General features: G+C 46.7%; 2 protein-coding genes and 1 long non-coding RNA gene across 4 annotated transcripts in view; 2 read left to right on the top strand and 1 right to left on the bottom strand.

Moving 5' to 3' along the window:
* Positions 1-5,647, top strand: part of lrriq1 (leucine-rich repeats and IQ motif containing 1) — a 39,592-nt gene extending 33,945 nt beyond the window's left edge. For both annotated transcript variants that reach the window (XM_086209716.1, XM_086209718.1), the window contains one exon: positions 4,500-5,647. In XM_086209716.1, coding sequence (XP_086065842.1) covers positions 4,500-4,633 — 134 coding nt within the window. In that variant the 3' untranslated portion in view covers positions 4,634-5,647. The remainder of the gene's footprint in view (positions 1-4,499) is intronic.
* Positions 5,648-9,724: 4,077 nt separating this feature from the next.
* Positions 9,725-15,378, top strand: alx1 (ALX homeobox 1). Its single transcript, XM_086209720.1, has 4 exons — positions 9,725-10,103; positions 10,460-10,764; positions 11,048-11,176; positions 13,621-15,378. The coding sequence occupies exons 1-4, from the start codon at positions 9,914-9,916 to the stop codon at positions 13,960-13,962; spliced, it is 966 nt and encodes a 321-aa protein (XP_086065846.1). The 5' UTR covers positions 9,725-9,913; the 3' UTR covers positions 13,963-15,378.
* Positions 15,379-17,070: 1,692 nt separating this feature from the next.
* Positions 17,071-21,115, bottom strand: LOC147259372 (uncharacterized). Its single transcript, XR_015116859.1, has 3 exons — positions 20,764-21,115; positions 17,832-18,113; positions 17,071-17,666 (listed from the first exon to the last, which is right to left on the bottom strand). It is a non-coding gene; the product is annotated as an uncharacterized LOC147259372 (long non-coding RNA).
* Between the last annotated feature and the right edge of the window lie 373 nt (positions 21,116-21,488).

Raw genomic sequence — 21,488 nt, 5'->3', positions numbered from 1 at the left:
TTTTAAATCTCTGCCAAGAGGTAATGTGATCAGCATGATGTTGGCAGGGTGTCTCAAAAACTAATTGCGAGATTTTGATTTAATTTCGTTTAAAGATCATTAAAAGAAAACAAGTTATTAACTGGAAATCCAAATTGCAGATTGTGGATGCTGAAGACTCTTCTACTTTAGCAGGATATACCAGTAAGCAGTATTTTTCTGTCATCAGGAAGCTCTTTTTTAATATCATGGTCAATATCTGTGAGAAATTTTTAGCATGTTTTGATTAAATACAATGAGGTGATCTATTTTAACGAGCGAGACGGGTATCAAGCTCCTGGAGATGGTTTGGATCTCGTCCTGGATTGATGATCCAGAAACCTTCTTGAAGCAGATTTTGGTGATTCTACATTCACACTCTCTATCTGTAGTGACCTTGCTGGAGCTCTGTGCTCTCCAGCTGTTTAACTTCATCCATACTTCAGAAGCCTTTTCTCATCAGTAGGTAGGGAGATGTAGCGATGAAAGCAACACTAACCTCGTCATCCCATACGTGTATTAGGATTATTCCCAGATGAAAGTATGTGAACAATGGGCCAGTACCAAGTCTCCGACTCATGGACTCACAAGTCGAGTTTTGAAGTATTACATTAGAAAAGGTTGATCAAAGTGGCAAAATTTGAAACGAGTCTCCCCATTTTCATGTTTTTAAACTTGGAGTGATTCCACCTTTATTCAAAAAGAGCAATGGGAGAGGAAGCCTCATCTTTGAATAATCTGACTAAGAAAAAGTTTCACTCGTGTAACTGAGAAACTGTGTCTGCCAGTGTCGTCTTGACTGGCATTCCCAAGCTATGTCTTTGTCCCTAGAAAGAGTTGCAGCATATCGAATACAAGCTGGTACAATTGAGACCTCTCCAACTGAAACCAGTTCCTGAGACCTCTCTCCATTCTTCCTCTTCTTCTACTCTTTTGGCACACACCTAACACACATTTCCTTTTTTGTGCCATATCAGCCGTTAAAATTCACTTCACAATTAGATGTAAGCACACTTGAAGAGTGCGATGACTTTATGCAATGTACGCGCTCAGTGTGAGCACACGTGTACATGGATATTGAGTAAAAACTTAAGTACATGTGTGTGCCGATATTTCGGTATTGACAATTTCCCGGGTCAAAGAGAACTGAGGCTTCTGCTTCTTCGGGCCAGAGTTTACCGGTTGGCTGCTTTAGAAGGGGAGGGGAGTCACAAGGTCAGGTCGGGGACAGAGTTCCGTGAATTTCTCCTCTGGCAGGAAATGGCCTGTGAGACAAAAAAAAATTCCGTCCTTTCAGGAAAGAATGACTGGCCCTTCTGTCAGGAGAAGTAGGACTCAGGAGTTTGAGTGACAAAGATGCTACTGACGGACTGACAGCGGATGACCACATTAAACAAGCCCAGGAATCTACGTGAAGGAGAGCCCTGTCCCTCTTAACGAAGCCAAATTGGATTCTGATGATGATTTCAAAATGATGTTCACGAGGTGCAGCAGCAGAAGAGCGTGTTGTCGTGCTGAGGAGGCAGACTGTTGTTCTCCTCAGGAGTATAGTTGAGGCTGCACCGCACCGATGTCTCAACTAGATTAAAATATTGATTAACTTGCATCAGAAATTCATCGTACCAGAGAAAGGATGCAGCTCCTTTGATGCAAGTCAGCCCCCAGTTGAATAATGGGACTAAAAAACATGTAAAAAACAATGTATTAATCAGAAATGTGTATTTCCTTTGCCTCTGAAGTGACATGCACACATCAAAGTGTGGGTTTAGAGTTTAGAGGTTCACTGAGTCGGCCAGAGCTGTAAAGACGACATGAATTCTATACTACTCAATAACCTATTGGAACACGAAACCCACCACTCGCTGGGATGGTGCCGTAAAATGCGTTTCCAGGCTTACAAAATATTTTCATTACATGTGCAGGGGAAACCACTTAAGTTGCATATCTGCTCCCGCAATTTTGCCCGCTGTTCAACCCTAATAGGAGTAAAATGATGGAAAACAATTTGTTTGGTCACAGCGGTTGGGTCAAGTATGTGGCCATTTGTTTATCTCCTCACATGTAATAGCATGACTGTGGAACCTGCGTTTAAATAAGTAACATGTGCACCAGGTTGTGTTTTTGATCATGAACGGATAATTGAACAACAGCCTTTAATATAGTAAATTCACCTCCCCAAAGCCAGCTGAAAGTTCCTGAAAATAAACACAAAAGACCGCGGTGGTTGATCTTTAAAGGATATGACACAAACCATCAGGCGAGGAGTAGCGCTGTGTTAGACCGTGGACACAAGTTCAATCAGAAACTACAGATTAGCTATGACTCCACTTCAATTGTGAGTAAGGTTATTCTATACAGTGAACCAGCTGTGCACATATTTGAGTCTGGGTCAGTACCTGTGATGCGTTCAGGGCCCCCCTCATCTCCTCCAGAGCCCTCCCTGCTGTTCGGCTCCCTGTGTGGGGCGGCTGTAGGAGACTGAGGGCCGGGGTTCTACACGTGGAATGCATCATGCCTGCTGGAAGCGCTGCCTTTGTTCTGTGTGTTTGAAAAGCTTTGCACTGATCCCCAGGTGAAATAGAGGAGCCTCACACAACGCTCCTGACGGACGGAGCCCACGAACGCTCAGGCTGCGTAGTTCCCCTGCTTGTAACGTCTCTGAGACAGAGACACGCTTCATCTCCAAAAACTTGACGATCTTACAGTGAGAAGTTCCGTTATTAGATGAATGATACATTTTATTATCTCTAGCAATAAAAAACACAACCTTTTTACTCATCAAATCTCAGAATTTCCTGAAATAATTGCTGAAATATTCCATACTTGGGCTAAATTATTTTTAAAAAATAACAATTTATGTAACCAGCAGTTGTTTAGCAAAGCAGCAAGAAATCATGCAGTCCATAAAAATGTCAGAAGTTGTCAGATCCCCAGGTGACATTCAGATTTTGTCCCACCTGATCAAAGATGCATACAACAGAGAATTTATTTTCAGCTTTGAGAAATGTTTGGAAGGATGTTTGAGAGAAAAAAACTCTGATTTCTGTCCAGTCGCTCACTCGCTCGCTCACTCACTCGCTCACTCGCTCGCTCACTCCTGTTGATGGCCTGTATTAACGTCTCCTCCTGCCAGCACAAGGCGATGATGATTGCCTGATCAACATGTAATTTGAGCAAATTAATGCAGATTTTCCAATTAATGGCATTCATTTTCTACAAAGATGTTTGGATGAATGACGTTTAAAGGCGGCACAATTCTGTGTCGAATTAGAACCGGCCTTTATTGGCTCTGAATTGAGACCCTGAGAATCTCATGATTTCATTCAGAATGAAGCCTCAGCCTCTCAGGTGCCTGGGACTCATAACTTCTTCTCTGCCTCAACAGCTTCATCACTCACCTTTGCCGTGACTATCAACAAACTCTGCTTGCAGTGAATGTGATGATGATTTTCAACTTTCCTCTGGATTCATTTTTTCATTCGTTTGTCCTCAAACACAAGCTTGCGCCCTCACTGTCACTGGTGTCTGTCACTGGCTCAAACTGGCCTTGTTTTCCCGCTCCTGCATCACGTGTTGCGTTGTCACTCGTTGAGGGTGAGAGTCGTAGCCCTCTGCTGGTTTTGAAGCAGATGATTTCTCGTTGAAACGGGGCATAGAGGTCTGAAATTAGCTCTTTTTTTTTTCTTTTTTTTTTAAGGATTAACTGTGCAACTGTGCTGCAGAAACAGTCCATCATCTAATATCAGGGGCTCTGAAACAGTGGAGCAGGGAAAAAAAGAGCTTTTTAGCAAAAAGCACGTCAGAGCTCTTGCAACAGTTTGACTGACACATGAGTGAAAACAGAGCAGCTCTTAAAGGGACACACCAATTTCCAAAGCCAGATAAGGAGATGGATACCCCTCGCTTCTCTGTGTGGCATCCAGGAGCAGAGACCCAGACAGACCAGCTGACTGCTAGTTAGCTTAGCACAGTCAATGCCAGTCATTAAATAAGCTTCCCTCTAAAATGGTCGTCGCCTGCACTGATAGAAGTGGGATTAGACGAGAAGTTCTCTGTGAGCTAATGAGTCAAGTTTTTAGGGTAAAATTTTTTAACTTGGGTGCAGTCATTTGACGCAGCAACACAAAACAAAATGTCTGTTGTCTACGAGAGGAGTGACAGCTTCTATTAATCATGGCTGACTTCCCCAGAGAGGCTGATCCTGAGCTATTTGAACCAGAATACAGCTCCTGGACGCTGAGAGGGTAACACAGAGGGATGCTAACAGTGCCCATTCACTACCATTCACTGTGCTAAGCTAACTAGGTTGTCAGCTCTTGGGAGGACAGGAGTTAAGCATATTTACCAGAGAGTTGGCGTGTTCCTTTAACGTCACATTAAAGCCGGATCCTACGAACTACCATTTGGAGTCTATGCTGGACCGGTTTCACACCGCTCACTTTGGATGTCCGATATTTATGAACTCTTTGCTCTTTCAACAGAAAAAGAGTTCCCACCTCCTGAACTTGTTACGTCTGCACCATCAAAGAAAGAGCGCATGTCTTTCCGTGACAACCCTGTCCAGCTGAGTGGCGGCTGGGGAGGAGGAAAGAAGAGACACAGAGTACACAAGTAAAACCCAAACTCACAAAAGACCCAGTATCGGCACATCCAGTTGTGATTTCACCTTTCTGCCCCCGCCTGATGAAATAATGCATTCCTGAGATATCTGTGCATCTATTTTGAGACGGCACATACTGTATCTCTTGTTACCTTTGGATGAAAAATGTCCTGTCCTAAATCTTCCTCTTTAATGTCCATGCATGTTTCATTTTAAGTGTGAAGTGGCTGTTTTCCCTAAATGAAGAAGAGTTTTTAATGTTTTACTTATAATATTATTCCACCACCTTTGTCCACCCCAACCCCCGCAGCTGTTCTCTTTAAACTGAGCTGAAAACTTCTTCCCTTGAAAATTATTCAAGAGCAATAGGACCTGGACCAGCCTAAATATCTTCAGGCGCTTCCATTATGTTGGCTCTGCTCAAGTATCACTGGCTGAGCGCGATAGCAGCCAGCCAGCACCGACCGAAACACATGGATCTCAGTCGCAGAGCTTTAGCTAATGACACGCTTCATATGCAAATGATGGCAGGAAATAAGAACCAGGACCTTTACTACCTGTGCATCCGTCTGATTTAGGATTTCGGCTTTCTCCACCTCTGCTGCGCTCTCATCTAATCAAGCCCAGAAATGTAAACGTCCCCGTTCTGTGGACAGATTCAGCAAAGAGTGGGCTTACAATTCCTGCTTTTATGAGCCAAACACAAACATTGGTGTTAGAATTAGATTGATGTTTTCTTTATTATTCACTTGTGGATTGTAATGGCCTTGCTGGTGGAAGGTGGAGGCGTCAAACACTGTCCTGGTGGAGGTGGTGAACCTCAGGCAGCGGAGATTCCTTGCTGCTCCGCCGCCTGGAAATGATAACTTAATGAATGTCAAAACAAATATTCCGAGCTGCAGAGTGGCTCCCTCGCAGGAAATACATGTATTTATTTTCCTTCCATCTTTCACTTACACGTCTGGAGGGTGTGTTTTGACTGTACGCGGGCCGGTGGGGGTTTTTCTCTTGGAGAGTGGCACATGACAGCGATGAGACGAGGTGGTCCGACCCACTCGGGTGGGGGGGTGGGGGGCTGTTGTGAAACCCGAGAACACTGTTCTCCTGCAGGGGACTCTTATTATTTAAGCCCCCTGGGAAACAATACGGGGCTACGCTGTCATGAGAGGGCGATGGCACTGGAAAATATTTATTACTCCTGAGATAAAAGAATTGCTCCTCTTGCCTCGAGTGCAGGGAGAGTCCTGACATGTCTGGGATGATATTGTTAAAGCATCGTCCACCAGACTTCGTTAGATTTGTTGACTTTTGGGTTATGGCGAAATTATATGAAACTTAAGACATCCAAAATCCATTGCCTGGTGAAACGAGTGCTCCACCACACATTAAGATAAGAATGTCCCTCTCAGCGACGACCGCGCTGCCAGCCTGACCTCAAGTCAGCGAATTCTGGCAAATACGGTCTGCGAGAGAAAGCTTCTCTTTTTATCATCGCAATCGCTCCTCGGGAAGTGTGTTTTCATTTATAGCTCCGCTCCATGTTGTCTGACTATTGTTGATGCTCGCGCTACAGTTTTAGATCTTTTTTCCTCGCAGTCGTTTGTTTCCTTTTTCTTTTTTTTTTGGTTGAAAATCCATCAACAGGACAAATACTCAAGGATCTAAACGTCGCATAAATCTGCATGAATAATGTCAATATCGCCTCGCTGTCATGCAGCTGAGCTCAGTTCAGTAACAAACAGCAAACACATCCGCAGGAGTCGGCTGACTGGCAGTGTTTTACAGATATGAAGGCAAACAAATGGGTTTTTCTGAGATGACACGCAAAGATGATATGATTTCTTAAACTTATGGATTGAAAATTACAGCACATAAGAAACGCTGTGCACTCGCTGCTCTTGGTTGTGTCAGGAGAAACAAATATTAAAAAAAAAAAAGAGGAGCAGTTGTGTGAGGACCGGGCGTTGGAAGGGTGAAGGACACCGGAGACGTGCACACCGCGTCGCGTGTGGTTGTAGTGAAGCTGCTGTCCGGTAAAATCACAAAATACCGCGCGGCTTTGGAAAAATCACACTGATTTCAAATTCCTCCGTACAACGTTTTGATAAAGAATAACGTAACACTCACAGAGGCGTCCTCGGTGGCTTTGAGCCAGGATAAAGAGGAGCGACCGAGATATAAACTCGGAGGAATGTGCCAGCTCTCGTAGAAATGTGAACCAGATTTTTGAAGAAATTCAGGATAGAGTCGCACAAGTGGGAACTATTCTGCATCGCCGGAAGTCCGAGTCGCTGTGCGATCGATGCTACCGGCCTGGGAGCGTCGAGGGCAGAGCTGCTGTGTCACGCGTGGCTCCCTGAGAGGACATTTTACTGCAAAAATAATACCATTTTTAGGAAAAGTGAAAGGAAAAACTGAAGCCTGCAAGATTGACAGACCTTTTATTTTTGAAAATATACCGAGAGCATTTTTGATTCATACGTTTTATTATAAGACACATTTTTGTCTTTAAATCCAAATGTGTAGGAAATAATACAACGTGACTGTTTGTTTGACATGTCTGAGAGATTAGATTATTACGAGTGACGTGGAACACGGACGGGGATACATTTTTATTAAGGGAGAAAAGGAGCAGAAGCACAGCCAGCTTGGTTGAAGAACGTTCCACTGCTGGGAGCGACTGCAGGGGGCTTTCCTTATTTTTGATGCCATTTATCCACTTAATTAATTCGATTTCTCAAATGTTGCATGTCAGTGGGTTCGCCCTTGTGTAATGCAACATCTTAAAACTAACGATTATTTTCAGGTGATATTTGGATTCACCTCTTATTTCTTGTTGTTAAGTATCAGCTAATACGACATGTTTTATTCACATTTTTACCTTCTGTGAATATTAAAAATATATATACATATATTATCACAGTCACCCCCTCCCCCCGTATCACGTGGACTTGTCCTGATAAGACCTGCCGGTGGGTCCGATCCGGTTCAGATCCCCGTGAACCCGGATGGTTTGGTGCAGTGACTGAGAGCTGGAGGCTTGTCAGCGCTCAGGAACGCTCCCGCCGCGCAAAAAACAAAAGACAAACAAGCAAAATGGAACCAAACTTTTCAAGCACGAATGTGCTGCTTCCACTTATTGATATTCATCTAAATGAGACAAATGCTCTGCAGACTCGGACGACATTCAGCAAAACGCTGCGTGCCGGTCGGGAGGAAGAGCCGGCCCCTTCCCTGCTTTTTTTTTTTTTTTTTTTCATCTCCCGCAAAAGTTTGAAGACGTTTCATCAGATTGAAGTCGAGCAGAAGGTGGCTCTGGGCACCATGATGTCATCGGTGCTGTGGCACAGTTTGGCCTGTCTGGACCGCTGGACGGCCTTCAGTCCCAGCACAATGACTTCAGTCATATTTTTACCACACTGCTGATGCTCTCACAAGCTCGCAGTCGTCCCTGATGTTCCCAGCGGAGTCGTGGCTCTTCCCAGGTCGCCGCCGTGCCTCGCTGGCCCGGGGGCGACCGGGCCCTCCAGCCTCGCGCACCCCTGCAGCGGCCAGTGTGGCAGGACTCTCGGCCCACCGAACCACAGTGAACTTTTCACATTTTCTCCTCAGCGTGAGCCAGTGTGCAAGGTCATCGTGGAGGCCCAATAAGAACCCCCCTCCCCCTCCCTGCCAAATAAGAGCACCTCTGTTTATTTTTATTGCTCCTCCTGTGGCACCGCGCTGGCTGCCACTGACCCTACGGCGAACCAAAGCCAGGCACGGTGAGCCTTGCAGGTGGTGCGGCCCTGGGAGGACGTGGAGGTGGAGGTGGAGGTGGGCGAGAGGCTTCGTGAGCGTAACATTATTCCTCCAATAAGGAGAAATTGAAGAACTCTTCCTGTTCTTTTGGGGAGAAAAAAACCTCCCTGTTGAGTCGGCGGGGTTTGATGAGACTCGACTTTGTGGCAGGAGCTTTTCAATTCCAGCAGGTTAAATACGTCATTCACTGCACGCCGAAGGTCCAATCACAGTTTTGATGAGATTCAAATTATTTTTTCACAAGTTGTCAAACTCAACAAAAGAGGGTGTGTGTGTGTGTGTGTGTGTGTGTGTGTTTATTTTATTGATTGCATAGACTTGAAGATATAAAGACAAAATGAAAAATTAAACTAAATTCAACAGAATGGCATCAGCTTTCATATATAATAATTATTATGGAGGGGAAAATTGTTCTCACAAAAGAAATCATCAGCCGTCTTCATGGAATTTGGGAGTATTTTGATGTACGGTTTTATCTCATTTCAGTTGAAGATTCAACATTTTGGATATCAGTTTAACAAAAAATGAGTCCGAAATAAGAAAGTGTCTATTTTCTCCTTTTTTTTATCTTTTTTTTTTTTTTTGTAAATTAACCTTCCACGTAAATTATTGAAGATGAAAAATCACACTGAGCTCATCCTTTTATTTTTTAAAACAGTCGAACGAATTTGCTAAAATGTCAAGCAGGATTTGTGGATTTGTTTTTGATTCCGGATCAGAATTAAACAGGCCTGTTCAAATAAAATTGAAAAAAAAAAAATCCCTTCAAATAAAAAATTCTTGATTTAAAAAAAACATCAACATTTACAGCCATAATTATTTTTCTCCATGATAAAATAATGTTCCTTCCTTTTCTTTTGTTTTTAGAGTTTTTAATTTCACCTCCTGTGGTTGCGTTGGTAAATATAATAGGAACATAAATTATTTTCTGGGGTGAATTATTTTTGTCACGCGTAGTAAAAATAATCACTATTTTGTGCAAAATTAATTGCTTTTTTTTGTATTTTAACCGCATTTAAATGTTGCTGTCGCCGCACCTCCGTGGTCATTCACTTCCTGCCCGGTAGAACTGAAAACTGAACGAGTAAGAGGTGGCCCGTGTGGGCACGAGAGGCAGCAGCTGAGCTGAGCGGAGTCGGAGCCCCGCTCGGAGTTTGCAGCAGCGGATAAATCCTCTCAACATGTTGTAAATTAAAGAGTTGATTGTTCCTCCATCAGCGTCCTCACTTGGAGGTGCAGTTCGGTGTGGGGGGGTGGGGTGGGAGGAGTCGGCCGCAGCTTCATATTCAGAGAGGAGGAGGAGGAGGAGGAGGAGAGGAGAAGAGTGGGACTCCGCAGCACCTCGTTCTCTCCGGGGCTCCAACGACGCTGATTAACTTCCACTCCTCCACCGGCGAGTTTTCCCAGAGCTCCAGCCGTCCGTGCGCGGCGGCGGCGGCGGCGGCGGTCAGGTCCTCCTTCATGGTTCCATTCGATTAAAAAGGCCGAGTGAAGATGATGGAGTACATGGAGGATAAGTTCGCCCTGAAGAGCCAAGCGATGAAGGCCAGCGACTACTACATGGACCAGGTCATCGAGAGCCTGGACAGCGCGCAGTACTTCAGCAAGTCTCCCCCAAAATGTGTGCAGGCCTTCGGGCTCCAGAGCGGCGACCACCGCTCCTCGCCCCGCGGGGACCAAAACGGTACGTGTAAATAAATTTAAATTTCTCTTCATAAAAACAGCAGTTTTATAGGTGTTGTGAGGCGAGGAGAGATTGAAATATTCATACATCTATTTTAGAAATAAATTGAACACTTATCACAACACTTTACCACTAACAAACGCGTCATTTAATTTAATTTCCCATTTTTGTTTCCAATTTTTCACTTTTACCAGCTCTGTTTATCATTCAAGCAAACACTTTGAAGTGTTTTACTTCAATTAAAAAAAAACATTACAAATTACAATTCATGTTTTTGGTTCTTGAGATCAGATTTCAATTGAAAAAAAAACGCAATAGAAGTACTTTCTAAATGCGTGTATTTGTACCCTCCGCAGCCAACTACGGGGTGCCCAAAACAGACGAGGACACGTTACACTCGGACCTCGGGAGGGCGATGGACAGCTGCTGCACCCTCCGGGCGTCTCCGGTCTCCACCGGGCAGGAGAAAACGGATCTGGACGACATGGGAGACAAATGCGACAGTAACGTGTCCAGCAGCAAGAAGCGGAGACACCGGACGACCTTCACCAGCGCGCAGCTGGAGGAGCTGGAGAAAGTCTTCCAGAAAACCCACTACCCAGATGTTTACGTGAGGGAACAGCTGGCCATGAGGACGGAGTTAACGGAGGCCAGAGTGCAGGTATCCCGCTCCCCCTCCTCCCCCGATCTGATTTTGGAGCTGCAGATCGACTTTGGGTGAAGAAACAGAAACGAGATGCAACAATCAAAGCAGCAGTTTTTTAATGGAATAACACACAAGTCTTTGAAACTTTTATTTCAGTTATTTTTCACTTTTTTTAAACTAAAAAAAAAAAGAAAATAGTTTCATGTTAATTAAAAAAAAATTTTAATTGAAATTGTGCCCCCCCCTCCTTTAATTTATATTTTTATTTATTATTTTATTCATTCGTTTTGCCTGGCAGGTTTGGTTTCAGAACAGGAGAGCCAAGTGGAGGAAGAGGGAGCGCTACGGACAGATCCAGCAAGCTAAAACTCACTTTGCAGCCACCTACGATTTGTCGGTGTTACCGAGAAGCGACGGCTACACACAGGTAGGCTTTTGGTGTTTGCTTGTTTGTTTGTTTAAGAATTTTGACGTGAGCATCGAGTTGTGAGTTGGCTCGTGGGTGAGCCACCACATTCTCTCTCTCTCCATAAATCAGTCAACCGTCACCGCCGTGCTATTAATCAGCTTTTATGAAACCCCCGTCTTCAGATAAGAGGCCGGACGCTGATTAGAGACTCCGGGATGTCGGGGGGATTAATGACCTTATATCAGATTTCATGTTAGCTCAACATTTGTCTTGCAGCTTGGACAAAGGTCAGGTAGGAGAGGAGGTGTGAGGAGACGGAGCCGCCAGCCGTCCTCCTGCTGGATGCTCCCTCTCTCACACGCTCGGACTTGAGAAGGAAGACGGTTCACACTAAAGTGCTCTGGGATTCTAGAAAGACAGGAGAAGTCAGGAGTTGCGTCCTGGCGAGACTTCAGTTCTCCTCACACGTGGTTCTGATAGACGCTCTGGCTCGCCGCCATGCCCTCTGCTACAGCCATGATCCAGACGAACTGACATTAAGTGGATGATGCTCTTCTCCTGCAACACGTAACCGCGGTGACAGTCAGCGAGTTTGTCTCCAGTGGACATGACTGCATTCTTGTGGGTTTCACATTCGTGATGATCGGGGGGACACACACACACACACAAGTCACATGATAGGAAGGAGATGTCAGGAAGGTTTGGTTGGCCAAGATGGTTTGTAGAGTTTATGGTCCCAGTATCAGGAAAGAGACCTCTGTTTAGTCGAGCTGCCACAGTTCATCGGTGAGTCGATTGGAAGGAAATTAATCATCAACCGCTTTGCAAAAAATGTCAAATAATTAAACATCAGAATCCAGGTTTTTATGAGGAAAATTAGGGTTGAGGTCTGTTTGATGGATTAAAACAGTGGAATATGACAGACGCTCTGGGAAACTGACTTTTCCAAATTTTCTTGACATTCTGCAGACTCCATTAATCTTCATTAATTAATCACAGAAAATAATGGGCGGATGATGAAGGGAACTCATCAGTTGTAACCATCAAGGCCTCTGGGCGACGCGTCAGTGTCTGAGCGTTGGGTCGGCCTTCATCCCTTCTCTGACGACGCTTTTATGTGAGGCGACAGATCTGATGGGTGTTCACCCACATTTTCAACGTATTTTGAACGATGCAGAAAATCGACTTTGACCCGATTGAGGAACACATGGCGATGCACCGCCTCAGCGTCATGGAGTCACTCTGACGGCCAGGGAGCTGCTGGCTGCCTGTGTCCAGGTTTGTTTGTACTCGGAGGTTTCTGTTGCTGTGCGGGAGTTGGGGTGAACGGCGCTCGCAGCATTCAAACGCTACATTCAACAAACGGAAACCAGGATGATTCTCCGTGTTGTCTCAGGGAGGATCTCTGAGGAAATTCAGGTGAAACTGTTCAGAGTCGTATTTCCAGGAAGATTTATGACTGTCATCAAATGTTCGTGTTCAATTATCAAAGCGCAACAAAGAAAAAAAAATCACCGTCACAGGCAAAAAGTCTCAGCTGTCGATTAAAGTCAGGACAAATAAAACCGAGGACATGCAGATGTGGACGAATTAAAAGAACAACAACATGAAGCAGCCTCAGTGCACGTTGACACGAAGTCTGGGTCTCTGCTGGAGGGACGGCGTCTCTCGCTAAAGATTTCATCGAGTCCTTCGACGACGGTGGCGGCGCCTTGTTGGTTGAAAATCTCCCAGCAGACACCGAGAGGGGAAGTGTGCACATCCAGCCGGTTTGACAAAGAGGACACGTGCAGCTCAGGAACGATTCCTGCACGCTTGATGAAACGGCTCCCAACACTTTAAAAAAAAAAATTAAAACTCGCTTGCAATGATTCTTCTGAAAAAAAAAAAAATTACAAAAAGATGGTGGAGGAGAGGCGGCGTGGGTGAAAGCTCTGGGAGCGCTGGGAGCGTTCATCCAGGAATCATTCCTCTCTGAGTTTCATGGCATGTGATTCACACGTTCTCATGCAGGGGCTGCATTTCCTGTGTTCACACACACGTTTACACTCTTTTCTTCCCTCCGTTTGTCATCCATTTGAGTGAAACACCCCCCCCCCCCCCCGCAGAAGCTGCGTTTTCTCCCACTTCTCGTAATTCCATGATCCGCAGCAGTGCTCTTCTTATTGAATTTTATTTATTTTCTGTCAGTGGCCCCGCAGCTTCCGCATAATTCAGTTAGGCTGAGAAAGTGCATGAAGAATATAACATTAAAGCAGCTCCTCACAATTGAGTTAGCTGGTCGTGTAGCCGTGGGGATGGAGCGCCGATGACCTACATACGTTGGTAGGAGATAGAAAGTAGGCGGGATCACACGCAGCGCATCAGCGAAGGGCCTGTAAAGAAATGTACGATTATAGACCGCTTGATTAATATTGACTGACCTTCATGAAGTGAACGCCAGACTCTGTCTCATCCAACAGATCCCTAACAACCTGTGGCCCAGCCCCTCCCCCGGAGGTTCCGTGGTGTCCCCCTGCATGCTGCCTCGAGGCTCCCCTCCCTGCGTCACCTCCTACTCCCACTCGCCCCGCTCAGCCGCCGCAGCTGCCGACCACGGCTACGTGGGCTTCCCCAACCAGCAGAACCAGTTTGGCCATGTCTCCCTCAACAACTTCTTCAGCGCCGACTCCCTCCTCACGCCGGCCGCCAACGGTCACCACGCCTTTGAGACCAAGCCTGAGTTTGAGAGGCGCTCATCCAGCATCGCCGTGCTACGCATGAAGGCCAAGGAACACACGGCCAACATCTCCTGGGCCATGTGATCGAGGTCCCTGTCTGGATAATTTATAGGAAAGTCATTTGTCACGATTCCAGCGCCCAAAGAGTCTGAAATCATTGCAGAAAACTAACTACATGTTTATGGTTTACAGACGAGATGTCACTCTGTTGAGAAGGAGACTCAGCCACAGCGTGATCGTAGCGTGATCGTAGCGTGATCCATAGCGTGATCCATAGCGTGATCCATAGCGTGATATGGCCATTTTCCCAACTGCCATGCAGTTTAAATCTGCATCAACTGAAACTCTAAACTTGCCAAATTCTTTCCTCCTAAGTAAAGAAATAAGTCTGGATGAAGTGCGGAAATGGAAAATGTGTCAGGATTTATGGTCCTCAACTTATTTTACAGGCTAGGAGTCCTTCTGAAGCTGAAAATAGCAACAAGGTTTAAAAACGCCACGCTGTGTGACAGGCAGTCGGCTGGATCTGAGGCAGATCTGCAGGAACGGACCTTGAAAACTGAGAAGCTCTGCGTTCATATCGTCCAGACCTTCAGGGTAACGTCCAGTGCGTTGTTTTCCAATGTCGTCCTCTCTGGTCGGACCAGATGTTCGGTCAACCCTCCCGATCCTCTGCGACGGGAAGGTCAGGCTGTCGGTGACGGGAGACACGCAGAAGGAAAGTGAAACGAACTTAGAGACATCCAAGTAGGATTTGGCTTTTCAAGTACTCGCAACTCCGTGTCTTGAGCTCATGAAGACATTTTTTTTCCCTTCCTGGATTACTTTTTTTGTGATTGAAGAAAGCAGAAAGAGCCAGCCATGTATATTTAGCTTGATGCTAATATCGGCTGCACGCTAACAACGTCCAACATTGTCCAAAAATGTGAATTTACAAACTCTGAAGCGCGTCGTTCAGTTTAAGCCGCACCTTCTTTATTCAGTCGCAGGCTCAGAAACGCACAAACAAACTGGAACCTTCCGGTTGGTTCCAGTTTATTTAGCTTCAGGCTAAACGCAGGTGGCTGGCTCTGTGCACGCGCGAGTCACAAGAAGTAATGCAGGAGGAGAAAATGTCTGGGGGCTCAAGACACTTTTTTGTTGGTGTTTAACGAGGCGGAGCAGACTCACTGGGTGAAGTTTTGCTTTCTGGCTGCGGTGGAGTTGAACCCTGTCGATGGGTCCCGAACCGCTGCAGCATTTCAAGCACTGTGAATACAAATGATTTTACCTGCGCGTCTCATCTTCCTCCCTTCTCGTAGCTCAGGGTCGAAGATGAGCGGAGCAGCAAAAACAAACTGACCTTCCAACACGTCAGCGCTTTGCAGCAGAGCTCTGAAATCGTCCCGGTCCGCCTCGGTTCCGTATCGCCAGCACGCATTGCAGGCAGAGGAGGCAAATTTCAAAAAGTTTGTGTTTGTGTTGTAAATTTATCTGGCGAAAGCATAATAAATGTTAATACCCGTCCGACTGCGATGTTCTTATTTTCAACAAAACCAACATGAATTGATACCTGGGAGTATTATCTGTTCCAATCTCCCGTCTGTTGCACTGGGTGACATGTTTCTTCTTTTCCTTTGACACACACACACACACACACACACTGCTTCAAAAACTCGCCCAAGCGCCACCTTTGTTTTCATTTATAAAATGTCACAAAACGCTGATCCTGAGTCCAGGTGTGGGACCTCATACTCTGCTTGTGTTGTTGACCAGAGATGTTTCACTGACTGTAAGATACAACAGGGACACAACAAAGCTCCACTTTAACCAGTTTAACCAGTTGGATCAGGGGATTTTTTTTTCCCCCTGGTGAAGGACTAACTAGCTACTCGTGTTGACGCGGTACTGTGGCGTGTTAAAGGAGCGTGTTGAATTTCTGGGAAGTTTTTTTATTTATGGTCCAACCAGACAAGAGGATAGATGCTCCTCTCTGAGTGAGATGCTCATACACCCACTTAGCAACCAGTTAGCTTAGCACAACGAATGGTAGTGGATGGTAAGTGTTAGCATACAGTACCACTGTCAAGTCATTGCAATTAAAGAAGACGATACAGAACCAGAAAAACTACCCTGACTTTGACACTGGGAGCACAAAACCTCTGCTGCCGATCAGAAGAGCCACCACTGCTGCTGATCATGGCCGACTGTCGAGGAAGAAGAGCTTCGTTCATCCTGAACCTGATAACTGGGTTCGTAGACTGAGCAGGCACGACAGAGGCATGCTAACACTTACCATCCACTACCATTCATTGTGCTAAGCTACGTAGCAGCCAGGCGGTCTCCAGGGTCTCAGCTACGTGATGCAGCGCAGAGGAGAGAAGAGTGTTTATCTTCTGCCCTGGGGGAGGGGAGGATGAGCAACAAACGTATTTCCAAAAAATCCGGCGTGTTCCTTTAAAGCCAACTTGAGGGTTTGTTTGTGTGGCCCGCGCCGTCACGTCAGCTTATGATTTCATCTCTCCATTCATCAGTGGTAGCAGTTTCTATCACCTCCCAGCAGGACGTTACTCCTAAAAGACGCAGCCCTTCTCCTTCAACGCGCCAGGCTGTCCTTTAATTGGGAGCCTTTCGTCTTCCATCCCGTCTCTCCTTCCTGACGTCATCCCTTTGTTTTGCCCTGAGATCAGCGTCGGCGCTGGACAGCGTCTCAGGGAAGCCCTGTCTTTAGCAGCGCTGGGCTTGTTTTAATTAGGACTGTAACATGTATCAGATGCGCTGGTCTGAAAACAAGCTTGTTTCCTCTGCTCTACTTCCTGGTTGCTGCCATTCAAAACTGCAGCTCCGAGTTCTTTATCGCCACTCATCATAACACGCCAGCTTTGATCCTGGAGGTCCATGGAAACGATGACGGATGTGTTCCCTGTGTTGTACCCAGGCAAAATGGGGCTTCGGTGCATGACACCGTAGTATTTATGTGTACTTGTACATTCAATTTCACGTCTACTCAGCAGGACAGATGTCCATCAGATTTATTCAGTTTCTGAAGAGCATTTCAAAACTTCACCCAAACCTTTTTTTTTTTAACCTTGCAAGCACTCTTGAGTGTCCAGAGAGGACATTTTCCACTCCTGCTTCAGAGCCAGCTTACCATATTTAGCTGGAAGCTAATGTGGCAGCTAACAACAGCTACAACAACAACAAATGCCCCAAAACGTCGACTTACAAACGCCGTCTTCAGCAGGAGGGAAATTCACGCATTTGTTCGCACTCGAAGGGTAAAAGACAGGTTTCGGGCGATGCAGCTGCTCTAGTATTCATGTGTTCACGTGCAGTGATGATTCCTGAGCTTCAACAACAAATGTTACCGCCACCAGGACAGGAAATGATGAAGAGTGAACGTCCCGGGACAGTCCACAGTCCAGCCGCAGACTTCCACAGGTTCTGGCCTCGTCCAGGGGAAACCAGTTTGACTTCATTTGAAAGGCAACAACAAGCAACGTTCAGATCTTTGTTTTTTGTCTTTATTAACCACCAAAATCAAACTCGTCCTGGCTTGTAAACGTGTTCCACAGGTTCCCTTGTTCGCTCGCAGCGCCATCACGGATTCACGGAGAACTTAGGTTGGCTGCACTTGGACCTCCATTGACTCCGGAGTCACTGCTCATCGAGGGATTCGGTTTCCTCCTCCTGGTAATCACGCGTGCGCCTGAACGTCCTCGCTGCTCCTCTCTGTCGTCCTGCTTCCAGGCCCCCCCGCCCTCCCCTCCTCGTCATCCCCATCTCTCAGCAGGGTGGGGATCATCCCGCTGCGACAAGACAACCAGAGACGGATGAGTGTGCAACACATGTGAACAAGTGTGTGTGTGTGTGTGTGATAGAGAGAGTGAGAGCTCCTGCAGCCCAGATCCGTCAACAGCTCTGATGGGTTTGACCCTCCCAGGTTAACCGCAGCCATTAATATAAGAGCTTACCTCCCCTGCCTCCCGACTTCCCGCACAACCTCGTGTGGGGGAGGACAGAATGTGTGTGTGTGTGTGTGTGTGTGTGCCTCAAACACACACACACACACAGGCGTTTCCATCACTTCAGAGGACTTGACAATCACTTCCGATCATTTCCTTGCGATTTAACTTGACCTGCTTTCCCAACCTTGACTTCACGATGGACCGTAAACCCGTGACCTTTGACGAGTCTTTGTCACGTCTTCGCGCTGGCGCCGCCACAGGTGTTGTTTTTAGCTCTGGTCGAAGTGCCTGTGGGTTAAAGAGGACCAGGGTTACACCTGAGGAAGCCACGGAAACCAAAGTTTTTAGCAGTTAGCTTCAAGCTAAATACACTTGGCTGCTTGTTTCTTCCTTCTGGAGTCACCAAGAAGTCGAGCAGGAGGGTAAACAACAACAACAACAACAACAACAACTCATTGTGAATTCAAGGAAGCCGTTTACAAGAATCGCTTTCAACCAAAAACCTTCAGCAGATTTTTACCATGAATTTAAATGATTTACATCATATGGACTCTCTTTTTTTGAGTCCCCACAACATGAGGAATACCTGGTACACACACACACACACACACACACACTCACACAGCTAGATCAAACGTTCTTGCGGCAGCGAGATGAAAAATGGAGTTGGCGGTCACATACGTTCCACAGCAGAGATCTACACTTGCTGTCGGCCCGCTGTTGTTATTTGAATCACTCAGCGCCGATGTCCTACTTCTTCTTCTCTGGAATGAATCGACCGGATCACCACCGCTCCATCCTGTTCTCTCTCTCAGAGCAAACCTATTTCTCAAGAGCCCCCCCCCCCCCCCCCCCCCCTTTGGCCCCTGTGCAATATTCTCATGCTGATGAATCATTTCTGAAGAGGTCGGCAGGCTGGCGGTTGCATACGGACAACCAGGAGGGTAGAAGAAAAACAAAAAGTCATTTCTGCAACAAGAAAGAATAAACAGGAGAGCAGCGGTGGAGGCTGGTGTGTCGGATCACCAGGCCTCCGAGCCGCGTCTTCACTTGAGCACAAAGCAGTCAGACTCAAACTTTGTCTCCTTCCTTCCTAATTTTCCAGCGGTTTGTGTCTTTAGACTTCCCTCTGACTTCATGTGACGCTCCCTGGTGACACTGGCAGTTGTCTGGAGGTCACGGCTCCATCCTCTCGTGACAACGAGATACCGTCTCATCGCGATCCCGCTCATTAAATATCTGTATTGGAACACTTGGTGCAAGTTCAGCCTTTATTGGCTTCCACGAAAAATATCAACATATTTTTCAACATAAATATTTGACTGTAATTTCAAATCGGATTAGAAAATTGGATATTGAGTTTTGATTGTATTTTGTAAAAGTTCTTCTGGGCCAGCTGCAGTACCATCACGCTCCACCGGGGGGAGGGGGGGTACAGCCCACACCGTGACTTAACACATAACCCTGTCGTGGGACAGAATTGTCTTTTTTCTGAAGGTTAGCTGATGGCTAACAACAGCAGAATTGTGACGCGACGATGGCGCGGGGAGACAACTTCTTCTTCTTTAGTTTAAATGCTCACATTTGCCAGAGTGAGTTTGACAGCCGGTAGCGGGAACGTCCCGTGCAATCAATGTAGCACAAACCCCAAACTGCGAAGCTCCACTGGGTGACGGCGCAGCTCTCGGGCCTGTTTTGTTGTTCCAGCGTACGTCCTGTTGTTCTGACATTGTTGCCAAAGTCTCTGAAAATCTACAAGCGTCTAATGGCTGGGAGGAATCAGGGTCTGCAGCCAAAAATGCCTTTCAGGAGGTCCCTTAATCTCAGCGCGGGGAGAAAGTCATGCACAAGTGGCCCGGGGCGGCTTACAAGAGGCTATTAGAGGCCTGCGGCAGGATGCCTCGCAAATCCAATTAGGAGGAGCTGGGACCGGGTCTGGACTCGCCGCCGGTGCCTGTCAGTCAGGGCCGGCGGGAGCAGGTGTCCGGTTACCAGGGATGGCAGGGAGGGGGACGAGTGTGCAGCGCGTCTGTCGTCTGTACGGACACGGCCGTATTCACGTGCGTGTGTACACTCGCGTGGTTCACGCAGGTCACGCACCAGCCGTGTTACTGTGAGAAGCCTGCAGGTTGGGTCCCCGGTGAGTGTAGTCCAATCCACCGTGACCAATGGGGAATCTAGTGCAGGGTTACCTAATCGCTGATGTCATTCCCCCGTAGGACACGAGGGTGGGCTGACACTCATCGGTGAAGTGTCATTAAATTAGTGACTGCCTCATTTTTTTAACGTGAAGCACTCATCTGTCAAACTGTGTGCTCACTTTTGCACCACTTCCCTCCTCCCCTCGTTCTCTTATCGCGTGCTCATTGGAGCGGTTTGCTTCTCCGGCTGAGGCGGACGTGACGGCACACCCGCGTTTCCTCTACCAAAGAGAAGGAGACATGAGAAGAGCGTGTCAACATTTTGGGAAACACTCACACTGTCCATCACTGTTGCTGCCCTTCGAGCAGACGGAGACCCTTCCGTCCCCTGTGGTAGGGCTGCAGTCCACCAAAGAAATCCTTGGTCGACTGAAGCCCTCAAATTTCGAATAAAAATCGACTAATTTTATCTATGAAAACTCTACTGTGTCAACTACCAGCACACAACCTGCTGAGGAACATTGAGACAATTGTTTGTGTCAGGTTAGAACAACTGAGCGACGCCATCGTTGGTCCTGACAGAGCCAGACTGGACACAGGAGCGCGGCATCGCCGCTGAGACACAAATGGACTTTTAACTTGAAACTTTACTCTCAAACACAAAAGGCAAGTCCACGGTAAGAATTCTTACAATTAAAACAAAAACAATTATTGGACTAAAACATTGAAATGTCAATTCTGATGCGTTCATACACTCAGAACCGACGGGGCGACCTGAGGTGGACACGTGAGCTCACCGTTTCCAGGTGACGCGTCGTGTTTGTGGTGGAGCTGTGACATGAAAACTGGTGCTGGAGAACTTTGCATTCGACTTTTTTTCCATTCTCTGTTTTCATGAAGTGCTGCCACGCTGCAGACGTCTTTGACGTGGTGGACGAGGACTGACTTGGAATGAAACCGTCGACATTAAGTACACGTTCATCGAACCACCAGACGTGGGCCTTCGAGTCCTCTTCAGTCTGTCTGTCTCTGGCGGGTCGGGCGAGTCCAAAATAGCAAAACAAGAGGGGTGTTCAAAGATAGATTGTTATCTGTGAAAGAGGGGCGATTTGAAAACACCCCTAATTAGCACTTGGTGCTTTCCTCCTGATGAAATTAACGTGGCAAAAAAATCGACCAATCAGAATTTTGGTCGAACCAGAACGCATCGACTAATAAATCGACCGAAACCACAACTGGCGCGAGTAGCGACCTACTTCGCAACCTAAATTCCAGCCTAAACACGCCCAGGTGCATCCTAGGGAGCTACCTATGGCCCACAATGCACCGCGGACTTCTTCTTCGTCCCCTAAAAACTTGTGGACCTGCAAGCCAAGTTTGCGCCACCAACAGTCTCCCATTCTGATGAACACCGACATTTACAGTCGTTGTTGATGACTAAAGGTGCGTTCATGTGCTTAAAAATAGAGAATGAGTGAAAGGTGCTCAGAGTGGAGTGCAGTACGACAGTCTGGCCAGCAGG

Source organism: Aulostomus chinensis, chromosome 7 (genome assembly GCF_037954235.1).
Source record: "Aulostomus chinensis isolate RoL2024-O1b breed Wild chromosome 7, RoL_Achi_v1.0, whole genome shotgun sequence".
NCBI classification, from domain to species: domain Eukaryota; kingdom Metazoa; phylum Chordata; class Actinopteri; order Syngnathiformes; family Aulostomidae; genus Aulostomus; species Aulostomus chinensis.
This window is presented reverse-complemented; position numbering and strand designations above follow the sequence as displayed.

Coding starts and splice junctions, on each gene's coding strand:
- alx1 (XM_086209720.1), top strand. CDS start 9,914: ATGATGGAGTACATGGAGGATAAGTTCGCCCTGAAGAGCCAAGCGATG. Junction 10,104..10,459: donor GCCCCGCGGGGACCAAAACG/GTACGTGTAAAT, acceptor TACCCTCCGCAG/CCAACTACGGGGTGCCCAAA. Junction 10,765..11,047: donor TAACGGAGGCCAGAGTGCAG/GTATCCCGCTCC, acceptor TTTGCCTGGCAG/GTTTGGTTTCAGAACAGGAG.